This window comes from Amblyomma maculatum, chromosome 3 (assembly GCF_055883805.1).
Source record: "Amblyomma maculatum isolate TAMU_Amacu chromosome 3, ASM5588380v1, whole genome shotgun sequence".
Classification (NCBI taxonomy): Eukaryota; Metazoa; Arthropoda; class Arachnida; order Ixodida; family Ixodidae; genus Amblyomma; species Amblyomma maculatum.
In genome coordinates this window covers 71,207,184-71,225,878 of record NC_139346.1, presented here as the reverse complement: position 1 = coordinate 71,225,878, position 18,695 = coordinate 71,207,184, and the positions used below count along the sequence as shown (strand labels likewise).

Genomic DNA, 18,695 nt, shown 5'->3' with positions numbered 1-18,695 from the left:
TTAAATGATCAAGGGTTTTGATTTGCCACATGTACGCAGCCCTAAACTGCGGCAGGTGAGCTAACGTTCACAAAGCACTCCCATTAGGTTTAGAGCCATATGTCTTGCGTTAAAACAGTAGAGGCGCTCTCTGGTAAGATTGCCATAAAATATCGATACCGAGATAAAAAAAAAAAACTAAATAAATGGCGCTTAAGGACCGTTACGATAATTTGATATTTGTGCATGAACAAAAGGAAATCAAAGTAGTTATATAGCCTTTGCATAGACTAATAAAAGACATAATTACGGGTGCTTCAGAAATAGTCTTTAGATACAGCACTGATTGTGTCCAATAGAAACTAATACGTCATTAGACGCCGTCTATATATGGTCAATACATTACCTACAAAAAAAATCGAAATGAGGAAAGTTATAGACCGTTGTTTGAAGATAGTTAATAGACAGTCATTAGACAAAACGAAGTGTACATTTATTTCTGAAGCAAAAAGAAAAATTTAAAGGCTCGCTGTGTGTCTCCAGAAAGTTGGTATAGATTTTATATACCATTTCTACCAAAGCACAAATATACTTGTCCAAACAAAAAAATAAGGAATTGAAAAAAAACACAATCGGTGTTTAAAACGTGATCACATGAAACTTGATTATGGCAGTGAAGTCTTTTTGTTTTAACGCTTGACATGAGTATAAAGCTGCAAAGCCAGAACTCAAAAAATGCATTGCAGTTTTGGCTAGCTCATGGAGAGCAATGACGCAATTTGACGAATCAAGCGTTTTAAAATGGGCTTGTTTGACACCTTTTAATACCGCCACGTGTTTTCATACAGAGCGTCTTTAAATAATATGCAGATAATTTCATGGTCCGTTCCTTTTATGGATAGAGATCAAAACGATCAAGGTTATTGATACGTCTAAAAACAAACCCAATATTTTATTAAAGCGTTCCGATTGTCGATGCAGTTGTCATTTTCTACCAATCTTTTAGCCCCTATTCATTGACGTAAACGTAATTTTTGAATGAAGACCTCAAACTTGTCCAATAAGTTTTGCTTTTACTCAAGGTGCGCGTAGAGACATCTCACAGCTGCGACGCTGTTTAGAGCGTATCGTATAAGATACTGAACCTGCTGTTTCCTCTTAGTATACGTCAATAACAGCTTCCTCGCGGCTTCATCGCTTATCAGATAACAAAGTTTACAACTGCTAGCCCTTTACGGCCGAGTGTTGCGCGCCGTCATCAGTCGAGCTGCTTTGCGGTCATCACTTTACCCTGCAGCCATATGAAAGGTAGGCATGCTGCTTCACGTGCTCCTTTACTGATGAAAACTTTAAATGTTGACAACGGACTGCTTAAAGAGACATTTATATAGCACCCGTCAATAAACACTGCCAGGAATTCGGTCATAAACCTCAACAAAATCAAAAGTATTGTGTGTACGGGGGTCAAGCTAACTTGCGCGTGAAAAGCTTAGATCTGAGAAAAATTGAGATCCAAAATAAAGCGTTTTCATTCTCGTTTGTGCTTTTTGATTGGCTAACCAAATTGATTTTTGATTACCAATTTTGATTGGCTTACCAAATAAGTCGGAAAGCTTCCGCTTGCAGAGGTCCCAACTGCTTAGCCTCTCCTCGTGTGTCTCGAACCAGACCCATGCAGTGCCCGTCAGGTAGAAAATGAGGTTAACCAACTTAGTCGTGTCCCACCTGTTGTGTATGCTCACGCGTCCCTACATAACAAAGCAGTCCCCTGCATCAGCACCGTCCACTCCATTGAAGGTTCCGGGATCATTCGGGTGGGCAATGATCAAAGCCGGAGTGAGGGACGCCAATGGTGCGGCTGCGTCGCTTGGCATGGCTAAAGAGCCGGGAAGTCGGAGACCGCTGCGGAGTTCCGTGCTTGCTGTAGGCAACCCAGTACCTCCACCAGTAATGTAACGTAGATACATGGATGTATTTAGAGATATTTACAGAGGGTAGCTGACCAGACGAACAACTTCATGCCAGCGGCGAAACAGCACGAATCACACACACTTCGCCGTTCTCCACCTTCCATACGCGAGCACAGCACTTCGTCGTCGTCGTCCCTTTACAATACTATGAACAACAAAGACCAACATTAGACTTATGAATTATTGGAATCGAAAGACAAGGCAGTAGGATTGTAAGATAAAGTATCTTAGCGCTAGCAAGAATGCGCATGAATACCTGCCTTCTTTATCTCTCCGCGCGAACTATGCTGGTGGCAGCCGCTGCCGTGTGCACACGTTTTACGTATTGTAACAGATGGAAGCCCTATAGTATATTAAAGGAGGTAAAGAACTGGGTCCAACAACACTTTCCCTGAAAGGCGGCACCCATTAAATGTCGAATTGCTCATTCGTACAGTTTACTGCCAGGTACATTTGAAACGGGACATCTACTAGCAACTGTATATAATGTTCCTTGGTGTGAAGTGTGTTCTCTACATACCGTTGTCTGTTCATGTCATTGCTTCATTATACGTGCCAAAACCTAGCAGTTTAAATTGCCCTTGCTAACGGTTGCGCAATTCAACGACAAACCCTTTTTAATAAAGATGTTTTGTTGCTCCTTGTCAACCTTGCAAATCAAACACTATCTTCATGTTTGCCAATATTCGATCACATGTCACCAGAGTTCCTGCCTTTCTAAACCTTTTGTGTAAAATCCTTCCTCGCTGTAAGCTAAAATGCGCATCTCCATTTGCGGCTCTTAGCTTGATCACCATGGTTATTGCCCCAAGCTAAGGCCAGTGCAAGGTATCTCCATCCATTTCATGTTTTTTGTTTACAGTTGTACTCGAAATGCCAAAGACGTTAAACACGGCCTCAAATAAAAACTTAGATGATAAATATACTAATGTATATGGTTATTACCAGGATTTTCACAGCTACCATAATTTATCAGATTGAATCGTAGTTCTTCATTTTGTAAATCTAATCACTGCTACTTATGCAAACAGAGTCGCCAAATCTCTATCCCGCCCGTAATACTTCACAGCCCTCACTAAGAATGTCGTCAGAAATGCAAGTTTGCAACTCAAAATTAAAATATGAAAAGGATAGAACTATGCTCAATAAATGATCATTTCTGGCTGAATGTTTCTAAAAAGGTTTTGCACAAAGTTGTAACATAGTTATATATTTGGTACTAGCATAAAGAGTTGGCAGGTTCATGTTGTTTAAGGTTCAGGCGGCTAAAGCGTGGTTAAACGAAGGGGAGTAAAAATAGCTTTATCTTCTCATTGAGATTTGGACACGGAATGCCGTCATGTCGTTGCCAGCGCCGGCATGTTTCTGTGCCCAGTGCACCTCAATAACATGAAACCTTGTAGTCCTGACTGAACTTTCAAAGAGCAAACTCTTCTTCTCTAGACCAAAATAAGTTTCTTTAGATAATGCTCATATGACAGCCAATCGTCACGAGACATGAGCACTAGTATTGCCTGGACAATAAAGGAGACAGTATGCGGACAAGTTACTGGTATTTGACTGACAGCCTTTTTGAATCAAAGCCTCTCTTGCCTGAAACCTGTTTGCGGAAAGAACAGCTACATGATAAGGTCCTCTAATTATGTCCATAAAGATGCCACAAGTAATATGCTTATTTTCAGATAAACAAAATTGGTGCAGCTCCCAGCTCATGCTGGCATTGCTCCCTCAGTAAAAGGTCGCTGCCTTACTCCAAAGGTCGTCCACTGGGTTACTTTACTTGCGAATAGTCTCCTTTTCCACATTGTATTTAAGAGAGCCAATCAGCGTCTTTTATAAAATAAATATTACACATTCTAGAAAAGCCGTTTGTGTAGATATACAGCACGGCGACACAGACAAAATTTTAGATCATTGTGCCATCAAAATATATCAGATACTTTGACTAAAACCTGTTTATATAAGGGACGTATAGCCTGGCTACATTCGAGGCTAACATCACTCACAGGTTGCCCATAGAACACAGGACACTTCGACGGTTTTGACGCTTTAACTCGATATGTGCAGTTGTGCAAAGATGTCAAAAACACATGGCATGAGACGCTTCAACAGGTTTTTAGGTCAGGGATCATTGTCATTTCCACAAACAATGCGAAGTTTAGATATTCACTTGAAATTATATTTTAGATAAGAATTTAGAGTCTTGCATTTCATATCGAATCGGCAGGTACAAGCATAGCATTTTTTTTTTCAAGAACATGAACCGAAATCTAATGCCAAGAAAGTTGCACCACGGCTGCATTTACCAGCGGTGTATGTTGCCATATAAAAAAAAAAAATAAAAATTTAGATTCAGAAAGTAAATGCGACCGAGAAAACAAACAGCGACAATAACGGCACATCACGCAGCAGAAGAAAGCGGCGCCACCCAGAAAAGCTATAGGATAAGAAAGGGTGGATATCGCTATCTTCTAGTACGCGACAACCTTTACTATCAATGTTTCTTCCGGGCTGCCTTTCTTGGCATGACGAGAATTATACTTAGATAACCACCTCTGTTCTCTTCCAAGAAGCCCCTCATTTACTGTTCAAGATAAGCTTGACAGCACACATGTCTTTCTTCTCGAATTGCTTCGTAAGTGACTCCACCAGAAAGGGTAAAAACCGGTATCCTTTTGGTCTCGGAGATTAGTTTTTTAAATAGAGTTAGGTGCATCCTACTGACACACATTATAGGCTTGCAATTTGCCTGGAAGAGTAATGCCAGATGGAAATATTCTTCGAAACAATCCGTCTACCACACAATTTTATTTCACCTTTCTATATTTGCGATGTGCCTATTGTTAAGGCCCAAAAATAATAAATTCTCTTCGACAAGTTTTCGGGTGAAATGTGCAATAGGATGTATATGTGCCTTGCTTCACAAGCATAGCTTGGTAAATAGATACGCGCATCGTATTGCGCTTGGGCGTTTTTACCTTGAGCTCATGCGTTCATTAGAAGCAACAATAGCTGCAGCTCGTCCTATTTAGCGTGTACCTTACTATCTGCGACTGAAGTCTGCAACGTGAAACAGCAAAGAAGAACGTAGCGTTTCGTTAGCGACAACAGACATGCTCGAGCATACTTGAGACACAACGCTGAAGATCGAATAGGGAGCCTAGATGTTGTGTTGCGGCGCCCTTCTTAGGGTGGTGATATCTCATATCAGGGTTGCCTATTTTGGCCACAAACGACCGTCAAACTTGACGGACCAACATTTTTGTCCTCAGCCTACGACTGGCACGCTTTGTATATATAGAACCAGGCTGATGTAAAAGGAGAATTCGGCCGTATTAGCAGATTGGGAACCTTATGTGCCTTTTTTGGCAGTGTCACAGCTTTCTAATTAAATTAAAATGACGTTTCTTAGCAGGCAGTATCGTTTGCCGACACATTGCTTTAATGCCTAGCGTTACTTGGCTGATAAGCATCGTGTGCAGAACGTGTACAGAGTGACCGCAGTAGCAGTGTTTTATTTTAAGTGCAATAACACGCCTCTATGATCAATTAAAAATTTATATTGAGTATAATTGCACTAACATTATTGTAAGTACTAACTATTCAATAATTGGTAATTGCGAACAGATTGAGTTTTACGCTGCAACATCAAGTCATCTATTGCTGGATAGCTTAGGTCGAGTGCAATTGCGCCTGACTATTTTAAACTCCTAATTAATTGCCGTTATTTAATTATCTGGGATCAAACATTCAACTTCAGGCTATAGCATACCAAGTCACATATCATTAATAACTTATACCGAGTACGATTGCACTTCACTAATTGCCGTAGTTAATAACAATCAGTTATTTATGATTAAGAATTGAACTTTAAGCTAAAATGTCGTCATATATCAAAGGATAGGTTATATCGAGTTCGATGGCAATACACTAATTTGCATGCTTTGATGACGCTTGTTAAATAGTTATATGTGAATAACTCTAGAACATTTAGACTAATGTCAAGTCACATATCGCAAGACAGCATATGTTGAAGAAAATTCCAGTATACTAATTACCGGTCTTAAATACCATCCGTTACTTAGTTATTTATAATTAACATTGTTATTTCAGGCTACATCGTGTAGTTGTATTTCACAGGATAGCATATATAAAGCATGATTGCAATACTCTAGCTACTATTGCTAATTAATAGCGCTTATTTACTGAATTGTGAGCGACTATTGAACTTCAGGCTCCAATGACAAGTAATATCATGGGATGGCTTATGTCAAGTACGATTCCAGTACGCAAGTTGTTGGTCTTAATAGCCGTTAATTAGTTAAATGTGATCTGCATTTAAAGTTTGGATTGCGTCAAGTCATATAATGAGATAGCTATTCTGGAGAGCGATTGCAACACACTCGTCAGCTTTTGTATATAACCGTATTTATAATCGTGGTTTACAAAAATACGATTCATGAGTCATGCTTAGAGGTGAGTTGTGACGGCACAATTTTTTAGACTCCCCTCTTTAGAGTATGCTACTTTTTCAATGCTGTGAAATGCAGGGGGCGGCAGAAATTTAGGTGGGCGGATGAGATTAAGAAGTTCGCAGGGGTCAAGTGGTTGCAGCTAGCACAGAACCGGGTTAAGTGGAGAAATATGGGAGAGGCCTTCGCCCTGCAGTGGGTATAATGAGGCTGCTGATGATGATGATTTATGCTATGTTCTATGTGACTAAGAGTCATGAATTATGATTATGACTACCAGTCATGATTAGAGATAATGGTTTTGCAGTCTGCACACTTGCAGTATATGCTGCTACGCAAAACGCTTTGTTAGGCTACTCGCATTATGACTCGAGTCAAGAGCTATGTCTGAATCCTCCTTTTTCCAAGTTTTCATTTTTACAAATAATTCAAGTTTTTGATCAATTAACACTTGAAGTTTAATAATGTGCAACACCAGACATCCACTTTTCACCTGAGCGTTTTGACACCTTTGAAACCCAATTTACAAATTTCCATTTTCTTCAAATTGTTGGAATTACTTAATTGATCAATTACGCTCTCTACATTTTCTTAATTATCTTCACCAAGCGTTGTTTTTCATTCAGAGCATTTTAACACCTTTGAATCTATTTTCATATTTTTATATTTTATTTATTTCAGGAAATTGATAGAGCAAATATATGTTCTAACTTTAATTAATTAGCATCATCAAGCATTGGATTTACATTGATCATATTATACTTTTGAATCCATTTTTGCCAATTTTCATTTTTTTCAAATATTTTATTTATTAATTGATGAATGAAGCATTCTATTTTTTATTAGCATCATCAAGCATTGGCATTACTTCATGAGCATTTTCACACCTTTGAACCCTATTTTTCAAATTTTGTTTTTCGTTCATTGCCTAATTCATCAAATAATTTCTTAGCGCCTCATCGATTGTCACACACAAATCATCGGTCTCTAGAACCACAAATTACCATGGTAAAATGTTTACACAGCCCCCAGTTATTTCCGACACGCGGTGCAGACACTACTACTGCTGCTGCTAATACTGGTATTACTATTACATCAATGGCTTTTCTACCAAACCAGTGAGCAGGGTAGGAAATGTAGACCGCCGCACTGTACAATTGCAACTCTCCCTTGCATACACAGGGCCCAGCTGCGCTGGATCAGTTAGAGACCAAAATGGCGCCACACTGGGTTTTAGCGAGCGGCGGCAAGTGCCCCTTCAAAAGATGGCAGCACCCTAAGCCGGGCGCCGCGGCGCAGCCTGTAGGCTCTCTAATCGAAACATACACAGACAGGCGCACATTGGGCGACGCTTCCTTGAGTGTTTATACATACAGAAAACGTTCAGTCTGAAGTGCATTCAATGACGTCGCTGCTCTTCAAGCTGCAGGTAAAGCTAAAACATTAAATGTATCAAGCGGTATCGCTCCGGATGTGTACCAAACATTGCATGCGTTGGAATACGACGAGACAACACTTAGAATTACTAAATTAAGATATTCTGACATTTACCGGCAAGAAACGTATGCGCTGTAAAGATACGAGCCATTGGTGATCCCTCGTAAAAGCCATGAAAAAGGCTCGTTGTGTTAAAGGATGATCGGTGATATCCGTCCACAAATTCTTCTTCCAAGAACTACGTACAAAGTGCCAAATACGAAGAGAAAGACTTCTTGTGCTAAAGGACGATCGGTCATATACGGCCACAATTTCTACCCCTGAGAACAGCGTAAAAAGTACCAAATGCGAAGTTTGCTAGATGAGGAGTAATAAACCATTTAAAGGGAAAAGTCGTTTAGTTTGGAAAAAATAATTCGACAGTTTGCAGCTGATTCTATAAGGGGACCTAAATAAGTTCAACATCAACAATGTTTTAACAGCCATCTCGATGAGCCGTGAGTGATGAAAGAGAGACTACTCTTGCCAAGAAAATATTATAAATTCCATATGACCTTTTCAGCTACACTGCCTTACACGGGAATCATTCTTTCTTTGCTTATCAGAACCTCTTAGGTGTAGGGGCCATAATGGAAGATCCCATTACAGTCGCTTGCTTGAAACTTTACTCCAACTTAACGATGTGACGTGTGCTTTCTTGGAGGAACCTGTCATTCTAGACGGGGTAAATCTGCTAATTATGAGTTGTAGTGTCAAATCCCCTGGACCGGATGGTATTACTTTCGACTTTTATAAAATATTTTTGTCATGCCTTGCGCTTACTTTTCAGGAACATCCAAGCAATGTATGATGCTGTTTTCGGCCTCACGAATTCTATCCTGGGCATACTATATTCATACCAAAAACCAAAGACGCTAATCGCTTGACGACAGTTGAAGGCTATCGTCCTATTTGGCTGCTCAATATAGCTACTTGGGTATGCAACTAGTGGCCACAAAACAAAACGTGATACAGCAGGTCTGCGGTAATACAGGCCATAGTATAAACAAACCCATATCCTTATTGCCGATTTGCAATTGGAACAGTATCAGATGAGACTGATGAAGTTGGTTTATTTAGACTGATCTAGCGAAATCTTGTGACAAGCTGCGTTACGATTTCTTGTTCCCGAACTTACAGAATGAAAACATTAGTGATATTTTGTTCGAGGGCATATGGGGGCTGCGCTATAAGGACTCCTATACAGGTTCAGTTGTTAACCAAGAGCTAACAAAACCGATTGTACAGATAAAACTGTTGGCAATGGTGTCAATTGTCTCTTTTTTTTCGTACATCTTGAACCCCATTGTCTCAAAATTATAAGAGCGCTGCTACTTGATGTTTTTACATGACTCAATGTGACATTAGTATTTTGGCCCAAGCTGATGACGTCACCCATTTTTACTCTGACAATAAATGTGCTTGAAGCTTTCATTTAAGTGAGCAGTTTTGTGCGGTGTAAGGTATGGTTATTAATTTTGATGCAATGCCAAATGGTGTTGGTCGGGTTAATGGGATACGAGCCCGAATGTTTTTGGTGGCATAAGCTTCCCTCGCATCAGGTTCGCAGCAGTGTAGTATACTGGGATTCAAAAATTGTGGCTCTTATGCGAAACCTCAGTCGAGGATGGTTTGGGAAGTTTCGATGTTGGCTTCGCGCTCAGATCTGCAAAACATTCTTGCTTGCAAAGCTGAACTAAGTCCTAAAGGTTCTATACTATGCGAGAAAGAAGATGCAGCCATGACATAAAATATTCCCAACTTTCCAATGTTGCTTTCAGTGGGATCCTATGATCAGTGACAGCCTGCACCGTCTATAAAGTTTGATGTAGTAGGCCGTGTTCATATGTGCGTAGTGTTGCGTTTTTTGTTTTTACTACCTGAGCTTATTCGGCATCTTACTTCTCACTTGTCACTTCTATTCGCCCCTACTATACTCCGTGTCATGCACAGAGTGCAACACTGCCAAAGCTAGAGCTCTTGTTAGCGCTCCCCGCATCCGCGAATAAAAATAGTCCTGCTCTTGACGAGAGGAAATAATAGTTGCTTTATCTGCAAGGTTAATACAGCTTGCATTTGCCATCAACTTCATAAAAAGCACCTTTTTTGGGAGAAAAAATCGGACTCGGTTAATTTGTATATTTTATTTGTCGTTTGCGTTCGTGTCGCATTTTCGCTGCCCCGCAAACCTGCAAGCGATGCCCTCCACGCTGCGCAACGCAGTGACCTGGGCAACCTATTCGGAGTGGAATTTTTTATATGATCCGCTCTGCGAAGATGTCCAGGCACGCGAAACAAGTTATTGCAAGCGTGTATGCCTGGAATAGAGCCCATTTCCAAAGAAACCACTCGGCCACGATATGGGCGCGTAGTGACACGCCTCCTTATTTTCTTGCGGACTACTTGCGTAGCTTTCGCTGCGTTGCACCCGATGCATGAAACAGACTATAGAAAGGCACGTGAAGGAAATCTATGGGTATGCCTTAATGAACTTGCGTACACCTTAAATTTCCTCACTGCACGCTTTCTTTTAGATTACTTGCATCGCCTATCCAGAAGGCAAATATTAGATGATAGTACCAAGTCCTTGTTCCGTATACCTCTATTTTGTCAATCTTATAAGGAGGTTCTTAATGCTGGCGCTTTAAATCCAAATAAGCGAATGTGCATTCAATTCACCGCAAAGTCATTCTTTTTAAATTGCACACATCAACACTCGCTCTTAGAGCTTGGCTTCACGCCAAGTAGTTGTTTGTGCCATTGCCGCAAAATTGCCGCCGACGCAACACACCAGAGACCATACACCACTACGTTCTTGAGAGCGGTGATGCTGTGGTTAGGGACATATTGCAGCGGATGGCAAAAAAGAATTAAATAGGGAGATGAGATGGCAATACTTCGGAGTAACTTGTACGTAGCATATACATAACGGGGATCAGGGATAGGGTGAGGGCTAGGAAAGAGGCATTTGCCAGCAGCGGACACAATCCAGCTAATGAGGATGATTTCGAAAAACGTGACAAAGAGTTCGCATATCACCACTGTATTAATACCAACTGTACCGTTCCTCCATTATGATTACTTGATGCTATTGAAGTGTGCGCTTTCGCACGCAAAGAAGAGGATGCTAGAAATCAACTGACATTTCTTTTATTGGCAGCATGACTGTCTCGGAAGAACGCCGAGATTCCGATAGGAAAGCGGCGATACAAAGAACGCGAGGCATCGACCAGTGCTGGCACGTGGCCGTCATCTGCGCCATGACAACGTTCTTCACCTCAGCCACCATCCGGTCTTCGGGATTTCTGTACGTTGGCATAATGAAGGAATTCAATGTGGACCGGGGTCAAGCAGCCTGGCCGATATGCCTTATGGGAGCTATGGGAGACATGGTCGGTGAGTGAACAAGTCAATATTGCAGCCTCATTGCCTTTCTATGTGCTGCGTAACACCTGATTTAGAAGTGGGACTACGATTGAAGGAAAACTGACCTCAGTTTAAACTAACCTCACCTCTTAGCCTAATACTTCGCCCAGTTTAGCCCTGGGTATAAAAAGGCGGCAAAGTCAGGTGAAACGCCATGTCAGGTAGTTGGCGGAATTAGGGTAGTAAGCTTGTATAAGACAGCCTTACAAAGATATGGGGCCGCAATATGCAGCCGAAGACAAAGTTCAAATTTTGATGCACGATGATGATCATCATCATAATCAACAGCAGGACTATACCCACTACAAGGCGAAGGCCTCTCCCATACTCTTCCAAATAATTCGTACCTGTGCTAGCAGGATCCACCTGCTCCCGTGAACTTACCCTCGTCAGCCCACCTTACTTTCTGCCAAAATGTGCTACGCTTTCCTTCCCTTAGAATCCAATTTGTTACTCTTAGCTACTATATGTTTTCGCTCTACGCATGACATGCCAGCATATGTTCGTTTCTTCTTCTTGATTCCGACTGGAATATAAGAAACGAGTTATTTCTCTGACCCACTCTGTACGCTCCCTATCTCTTAACGTTACCCCTACAATTTTTTTTTCCATAGCCCTCTGCATTGTCCTCAACATATGTAGAACTTTCTTCGTTAGCCTCCACGTTTGAACTCCTTAGGCGATTACAGGTAATGTGCAACAGTTGTATACTTTCCTCTCGAGCGATACGGGAAATGTTGCTAGTCATAATTTGCGAGTGCTTGCTAATTGCGCTTCATCCCAATCTTATCTCACATTTAATTCTCTTTTATGGACATCACAAATCAAATCCATTTATTTTTTCGTGCTCATGACAGGTTAGAATTGGCTCCATTATGAACGAAAAACTGTTATTATAAATACACTGAGAACGCATTACGAAAGTGGTGCTATTTTTTCTACATAGCAATTCGCTCACACCTCTATATCTATCAAGCCTTGCGATAAATGCAGTAATCGAAAATCTCTTCAAACGTGACCCGAAATTGCTAGCTGTGTGTATACACCAGAGGTATCGGGGAATCCGAGAAACATTTTTCATATTTAGTTTGCTTGAATTTATTACAACTATTAAACTACAAAATTTTGCTAGAAATAAACCTACATAAGAACACAAGTGAAAACTTTTAGCACACCGCTTCAGCGCAAGATGCATCACTTCTACGATTTTTCATTGACGCTCCAGCATCACAACATATTATCAGAACAAACTGCGCTAGTAAAAACTAATCGTTGGTATGCTTCACTGATATACTACAAGACTGAATGAGTGAAACTCGTGCGTATGTGGCCACATCATCTTTATGACAGATTCGAGATTGATCGTGGAGAGATAAATAGCGAGAATATACAAATAAAGCCTTGGGAATCGTCTGATGGTCAAATGGCTGATCTCCTCATTCCCGTATCCTTATTGCCGTAGCTTCGAGACGTACCTTCTTGAGGAGCTTTACCTCCTCTTCAGAGGACATTATGGTCAGTTGATTCTCCAAAACGTCTGAGCCCTGGGTGTCGTGTTTAATGATTAAGATTGTACGTGCGCCTCACGATATACGGATATATGAAAATGTTCAGGTCTTACGTCCCACGAAGGGTAGATGCCAGGGTACAGAGCAGAAAGCATTACACTGTATTGTGTAACCATCGAAATTATACCACCTGTTTTTGATGGCACGTTGCAGATTATATACTGTGACAAGCTTTTTGAACCATGGAGGTCGTTTCTTATCTTACAACGCTGCTTCTAGTTGTTTGGTGTACGTGGATCAAAATGGCCTATGAGACAGAATAAAGCACACGGTTATGAGGTTATAGTGCGCTCTGTTCTGGCGCACGTATTGTCTATGTAATTCGATGTTGATATATATGGCTCTAGCACACAGTTCACAAGGTCGCCTGCGGCTCTAACAACCTTTTTTTAATCACGCAAGGCTTAACTTGGGATTTCGATGGCGTGAACCGTTTTACCAAGTCTATTCTAGAGTCTATAGCTGAGGTCAAACCTCTAATTCTGCTGTGGCTGGTGGTTGTACCTACTTCCAATTTACGCGATTAATAATAGGTTGCATCGGTGGTCAACCGCCGCTTGCTACTAATCTGATTTTAGGATACTCTGCATCATTCATTTATTTTGAGGAAAGGTATGTCTGTAATGGTACGTTCAAGCTCAGGTCGGTGTTTCGGTCGACCGTTTAACTAGCGCGTCAGTCTCTTGCGTCTTCTTATTTTTCTGCCGTCTTCTTTGTAGCACGCACCTTTCGACATACGCTCATCGTCTTTGTCACCGTCGACAGTCACCGAGCGTTCGTGTGACACTACGTGTCAAAAGGGTTTCTGGTAAATACTCCACACGAGCCTTATACTATCCTACGCGTCGTTCGTAATGTTAGGTTAATAGACCTTTTACAGAGAGAAATTCCACTCTCCATAACAGGTGGTACACTAGGACTACCGTCATTTCTGGCCTTCGGAATGCATCTGCGCTTACTGCGGACCGCTGCTGTGCAGCCTGTGTAAGAATGCCGGCTGACTATTTAAAAACCGCTGCTATGATCCTGGTGTCATCTGTTTTGTCAAAGTAATCTGTGTGGAAGTATAGTTATGACCATGTGGTTAATTGGGTGAAGAACAGACAAATATTTCTACATAAGGCGCACATCATCGCTTAGGTCGCCGTTTTTGTCGGATGTGTATCACGACTTCATGTTTCTTTCTAGGAGAAGAAAGTGCCTGTGAGGCGTAGGGAAAAAAGGTACCTCGCGCACCAGCTCATTTTAGCGCTGGTACTATAGCTATTGGAATGCGAGAACGACCCTGACGTTTTCACAAGATTGTATGCATTTTGTACTGCTGCAGCGACTTTCTCGCAGGGTGTTAAGAAGTACCGATGTGATTATTCATGTGAACGCATTCATAAGAACTGATTATGCACAGAGGCAAAGTCAATGTGGTAATGTCAGTGAACCGGCTTACTTTAAACAAGCATTGATGCACTATAGTTATAATTTCCCTTCATGAATTACTGCCATGTCGTGGCGGAGGGGCTCGCGAAACTCGATGAAGTCGTGAGCCCTGTTTTGTAGGGCCATCCAAGATAGACAGGTCACGGCAGAGAGTTCTGACAAAATGTGATTCACTGGAGAAGGTAATGGCAACCCACTCCAGTATTTCCTGCCAAGAAAACCCTATGGCCAGTAAAAATAGCATTATGATATGGCGCCGGAAGATGAACCCCCAGGTTGGAAGGCGTCCCGCATGTTACTGGGGATGAACAAAGGGCGATTACTAGTAGCTCCAGGACGAATGAAGCGGCCGGGCTAAAGCCAAAAGGACGCTGAGTTGTGGATTTGTCGGGAAGCGACCGGAAAGTCCGATGTTGCAAGGAGATATATGACATAGCAACATGGAATGTAAGCTCAATGACGCAAGGAAAACTGGATGTCGTCAAGCGAGAAATGGACAGATTGAACATTGATATTTTGGGTATATAGCGAGCTCAAGTGGACCGGAATGGAATAATTTAATTCTGGCGACCATTATGTCTTTTATTGTGGGCACGAATCCAAGAGAAGGAATGGGATCGCTCTCATAGTAAACAGAAGGGTGGGCAAAGCAGTGCAAGGGTACAACCCCAAAAACGGCCGAATGATTGCACTTCGGATCCAAGATCACCCTTTCAACATAACAGTTATCCAAGTCTCTAAACCAACCAGTTTTTCTGAAGAAGCTGACATTGAGAGATTTTATGCGGACCTGCAATGCCTTTTAGACCGCAATCTATCATCAGACGTCCTTTTTCTCATAGGAGACTGGAATGCTAAGGCGAGGAGTGAATAAATATCCGGAATTACAGGCAAATTCGGTCTTGGTGAGCCAAGTGAAGCTGTGCAGAGGCTAGTAGAGTTTTGTCAAGAAAACAACCTGACCATAGCGAATACTCATTTTCAACACCACAAGAGGCGCCTGTACACACGGACTTCACCAAACGGTCTGTACAGGTATCAGATCGATTATATTCTTTGCCGGCAGAGATGGAGAACCGCTATAAAAGCAGTAAAAACAAGGCCTGGGACCGATTATGGCACCGATCATAAGCTTCCTGTTGTCAAATTTAAGCTTCGATTGAGAAAAACGCAGAAAACTAGAAGGCCTTTCAGGTATTATCTGGATCAAATTTCATCATACTGTGCTGTGGAAGTGAGGAATCGATTTCAAGAATTAGATCTGGAAGACAGAGAGCCTGACGAGATGTGGACTGACGTTCGTGATATAATACAAGTTGCTGCTAAGGTAGTTCCAAAGCAAAAAAAATGCAAGAAAGTAAACTGGTTATCTGAAGAAGCTTTGCAAATAGCTGAGGAAAGGAGGATGGCAAAAGGTATGGGGGAAAGAGAAAGATACAAGGATACAAGGTTCTCAATGCCGATTTTCAGAAAATAGCAAGATGAATGCCTTCCTGAGCGTACAGTGTCAAGCAGTTGAGGACAACAGCCAATTAAGCAACACAAGAGCTCTGTATAAGACAATCAAAGATATCAAAGGAAGCTTCTGTGCTAAGCTGGGCGTGATAAAGCACAAACGAGGCAAGGACCTCACTGAAGCCTCAGAGATAAAGAAGAGGTGGCGGGAATACACAGAAAAACTGTAAAAGAAGGACCCGGATGTGCAAACCCAACATAAGACGGTTGTGATTACTGATCTCGAGCCGGGCATCCTGAAGAGTGAAGTTGAATGGGCCTTATCCAGCCTTGCTAAGAACAAAGCTTGTGGAATTGAGGGCATTCTAGTTGAGTTGCTTCAAAACCTCAACCATGACGCTGTTAACATTCTGCACACACTATGTCAGAAGATTTTGACAACCCTGCAGTGGCCACAGGATTGGAGGAGGTCAGTTTACATCTGCATTCTAAAGAAAGGCTGTGCCAAAGATTGTTCCAACTACCGCAAGATCGCGCTTATTTCGCATGCTAGCAATGTGATGTTGAAAATCCTCCAAGGTAGGCTGCAGCAGTATGTGGATTGGGAGCTTCCGGAGGTGTTAACTGGGTTTCGCAAGGGCAAAGGAACTAGGGACCAGATTTCCAACCTTCGGTGGATCATGGAAAAATCAAGAGTTCTAGAAACCCATATACTTTTGCTTTATTGATTATGCGAAAGCGTTTGACTGCGTATATTACAGCAGATTGTGGCAATTGCTCTCCAAGAGATGGGAATTCCAATCCACCTCATCTGTCTCCTCAGGAACCATTATGAAGGGCAAGAGGCCACAGTGAGAACTGGGCATGGTCTTACTGATTGGTTTCCGATTGCGAAAGGAGTGAGACAAGGCTTCATACTTTCGTCCTGCCTATGTAAACTATGTGCAGAGTGCATCATGAGGAAGGCCGGTCTGGACGAGTCTTCAGCTGGAATGAAGTTTGCTGGGAAACGTATCAACAACCTTAGATATGCGGATGATACCCCTTTAATGGCAGAAAGTGAAGTGGAACTCAAGAGACTTCTGATGCGCATACAGGAAGAGAGTGAGAAGGTTGGTCTTAAACTGAACATTAAAAAGACAAAGATCATGGCGTCTTGCCCAATCAAGTCCTGGAGCATCAAGGGACAAGAAGTCGAAGCTGTGACAGATTTTATCTTCTTGGGCTCCAAGATTACCCCTGAAGGAGACTACAGCCATGAAATTGGGAGATGCCTGCTTCTGGGAAAGAGAGCCATGGTTAGCCTTGACCGCCTAGTTAAGAGCAGATACATTAGTCTGCCAAACAAAATCCGTATACCTCGTGCTATGGTCTTTCCAATTGTTATGTATGGATGCGAGAGTTGGACTGTGAAGAAGGCTGACCACCGAAGAATTGACGCGTTTCAATTGTGGTGCTGGCGGAGACTCTTGAGAGTTCCTTGGACTGCCAGAAGATCAAATCAGTCGATATTGTCGACCATAAACCCTGAGTGCTCATTGGAGGGTCAAATTCTAAAGTTAACGCTCAGCTACTTTGGTCATCTGATGAGAAGAGAGGAGTCGCTGGAGAAAGATTGGATGTTGGGAAATGTTGTGTGTCGCCGGAGAAGGGGTAGGCAGCGAACGGGATGGTTAGATGGCATCCTCGTGGCGCTGCAGATAAAGTTATGTGATGTTAGGAAGATAGTGAGAGACCAGAAAGCGTGGCGTGACATGGTCCATAGGATCACGAAGAGTCGGACACGACTGAACAACTGAACTGAACTGAAGTTATAATTGCTGCTTTGATCAAACTAATACATGAGTCAATGATGATGTCTACAATGACATGATTTTTTCATGTCCCCGTTTGTTCGGGCTGCCTACTGTTAGTCCTGAATTCGGGTGCAGTTTACAGTCTATTTTACCAATGCGCAGGCGAAAGCTGCTAAGCGCCTGATGCGGCCTTCGAACAGCTTAGTACTCTTATGAAGTCAGGAAGTCTAAAGCAGATAAAATTATATTTTACCAATTTTCGGAAAGTACATGCGCGTCCATACTGAGCGTCTTAAACATTGTACACAATGCTAAATGGTGAACATTCATAATATGTCTTAGCCAGCACAGCCTGAACATGCTTTCCCCCTTTGCGCAAGAAAATTGATAATGAAAAAGGCTTGAGGTGATAATCGGCTTGTAATCTATTCGGTTATATGCTAAACTATATCTTGCAGAAAAGTGCTGGGTAGGAAATGGAGAAAAAAAATAAACGCGCAGACGGCTGACGGGTTTGTCGACACGTTCTAACCAATAACGCAGACCATCAGCAGAACGCACTAAATGAACTACATGGTTAAATGAAACATTTGGTGGCACCTAAACATACTATGAGCATTCACATGAAGTTTTTGAGCTGTCTACAAGCTCGTTGTACCGAGCGATAGCGGTTACGCAGTACCGTGCAGCCGAGAGCCAGCGGGCCGGAAGCAGTCAAGCCAGAAGGCCCGAAGGCCGGTGATGGCGCAAGTCTCGCATGATCGAATATGCCAGCGCCCAGGCGCTCGTGCTGTAATGGGTATATAGGTTCTGGCGCATTTCATAGGCGATCCCCAATGATATAGGCTAATCCGCGCATGTATCAGAATATGAAATAATCAGTGACTGCGAATCGCGTGCAATGAAGGGTTGAGATTCGGCGTACTCTTATGCGTGAGAAGAGGTGCTGGTGACGGCATACTTCCGACATAGGTGTCGCGAAAAAGCCTCGAACTTCCCCGCCTTTTGAATGTAGCATATGTATGGGAGATCGGCAAGCTTGTGCAAAACTATCTCATCTACCTGCATCCTTTCGCAATTCTCAGATGGTTAACGGAAAGTGCGCTTAGTAAACCTGTA

The 18,695-nt window shown here is 42.1% G+C and overlaps 1 protein-coding gene across 1 annotated transcript in view; it reads left to right on the top strand.

The window, feature by feature from the left end:
• The first annotated feature begins 1,217 nt into the window (after positions 1–1,217).
• The window catches only part of LOC146194958 (monocarboxylate transporter 9-like), a 38,628-nt gene continuing 21,150 nt past the window's right edge, over positions 1,218–18,695 (top strand). Inside the window, exons 1-2 of the mRNA XM_084596164.1 lie at positions 1,218–1,287; positions 11,058–11,293. Coding sequence (XP_084452290.1) covers positions 11,059–11,293 — 235 coding nt within the window. The 5' untranslated portion in view covers positions 1,218–1,287; position 11,058. The remainder of the gene's footprint in view (positions 1,288–11,057; positions 11,294–18,695) is intronic.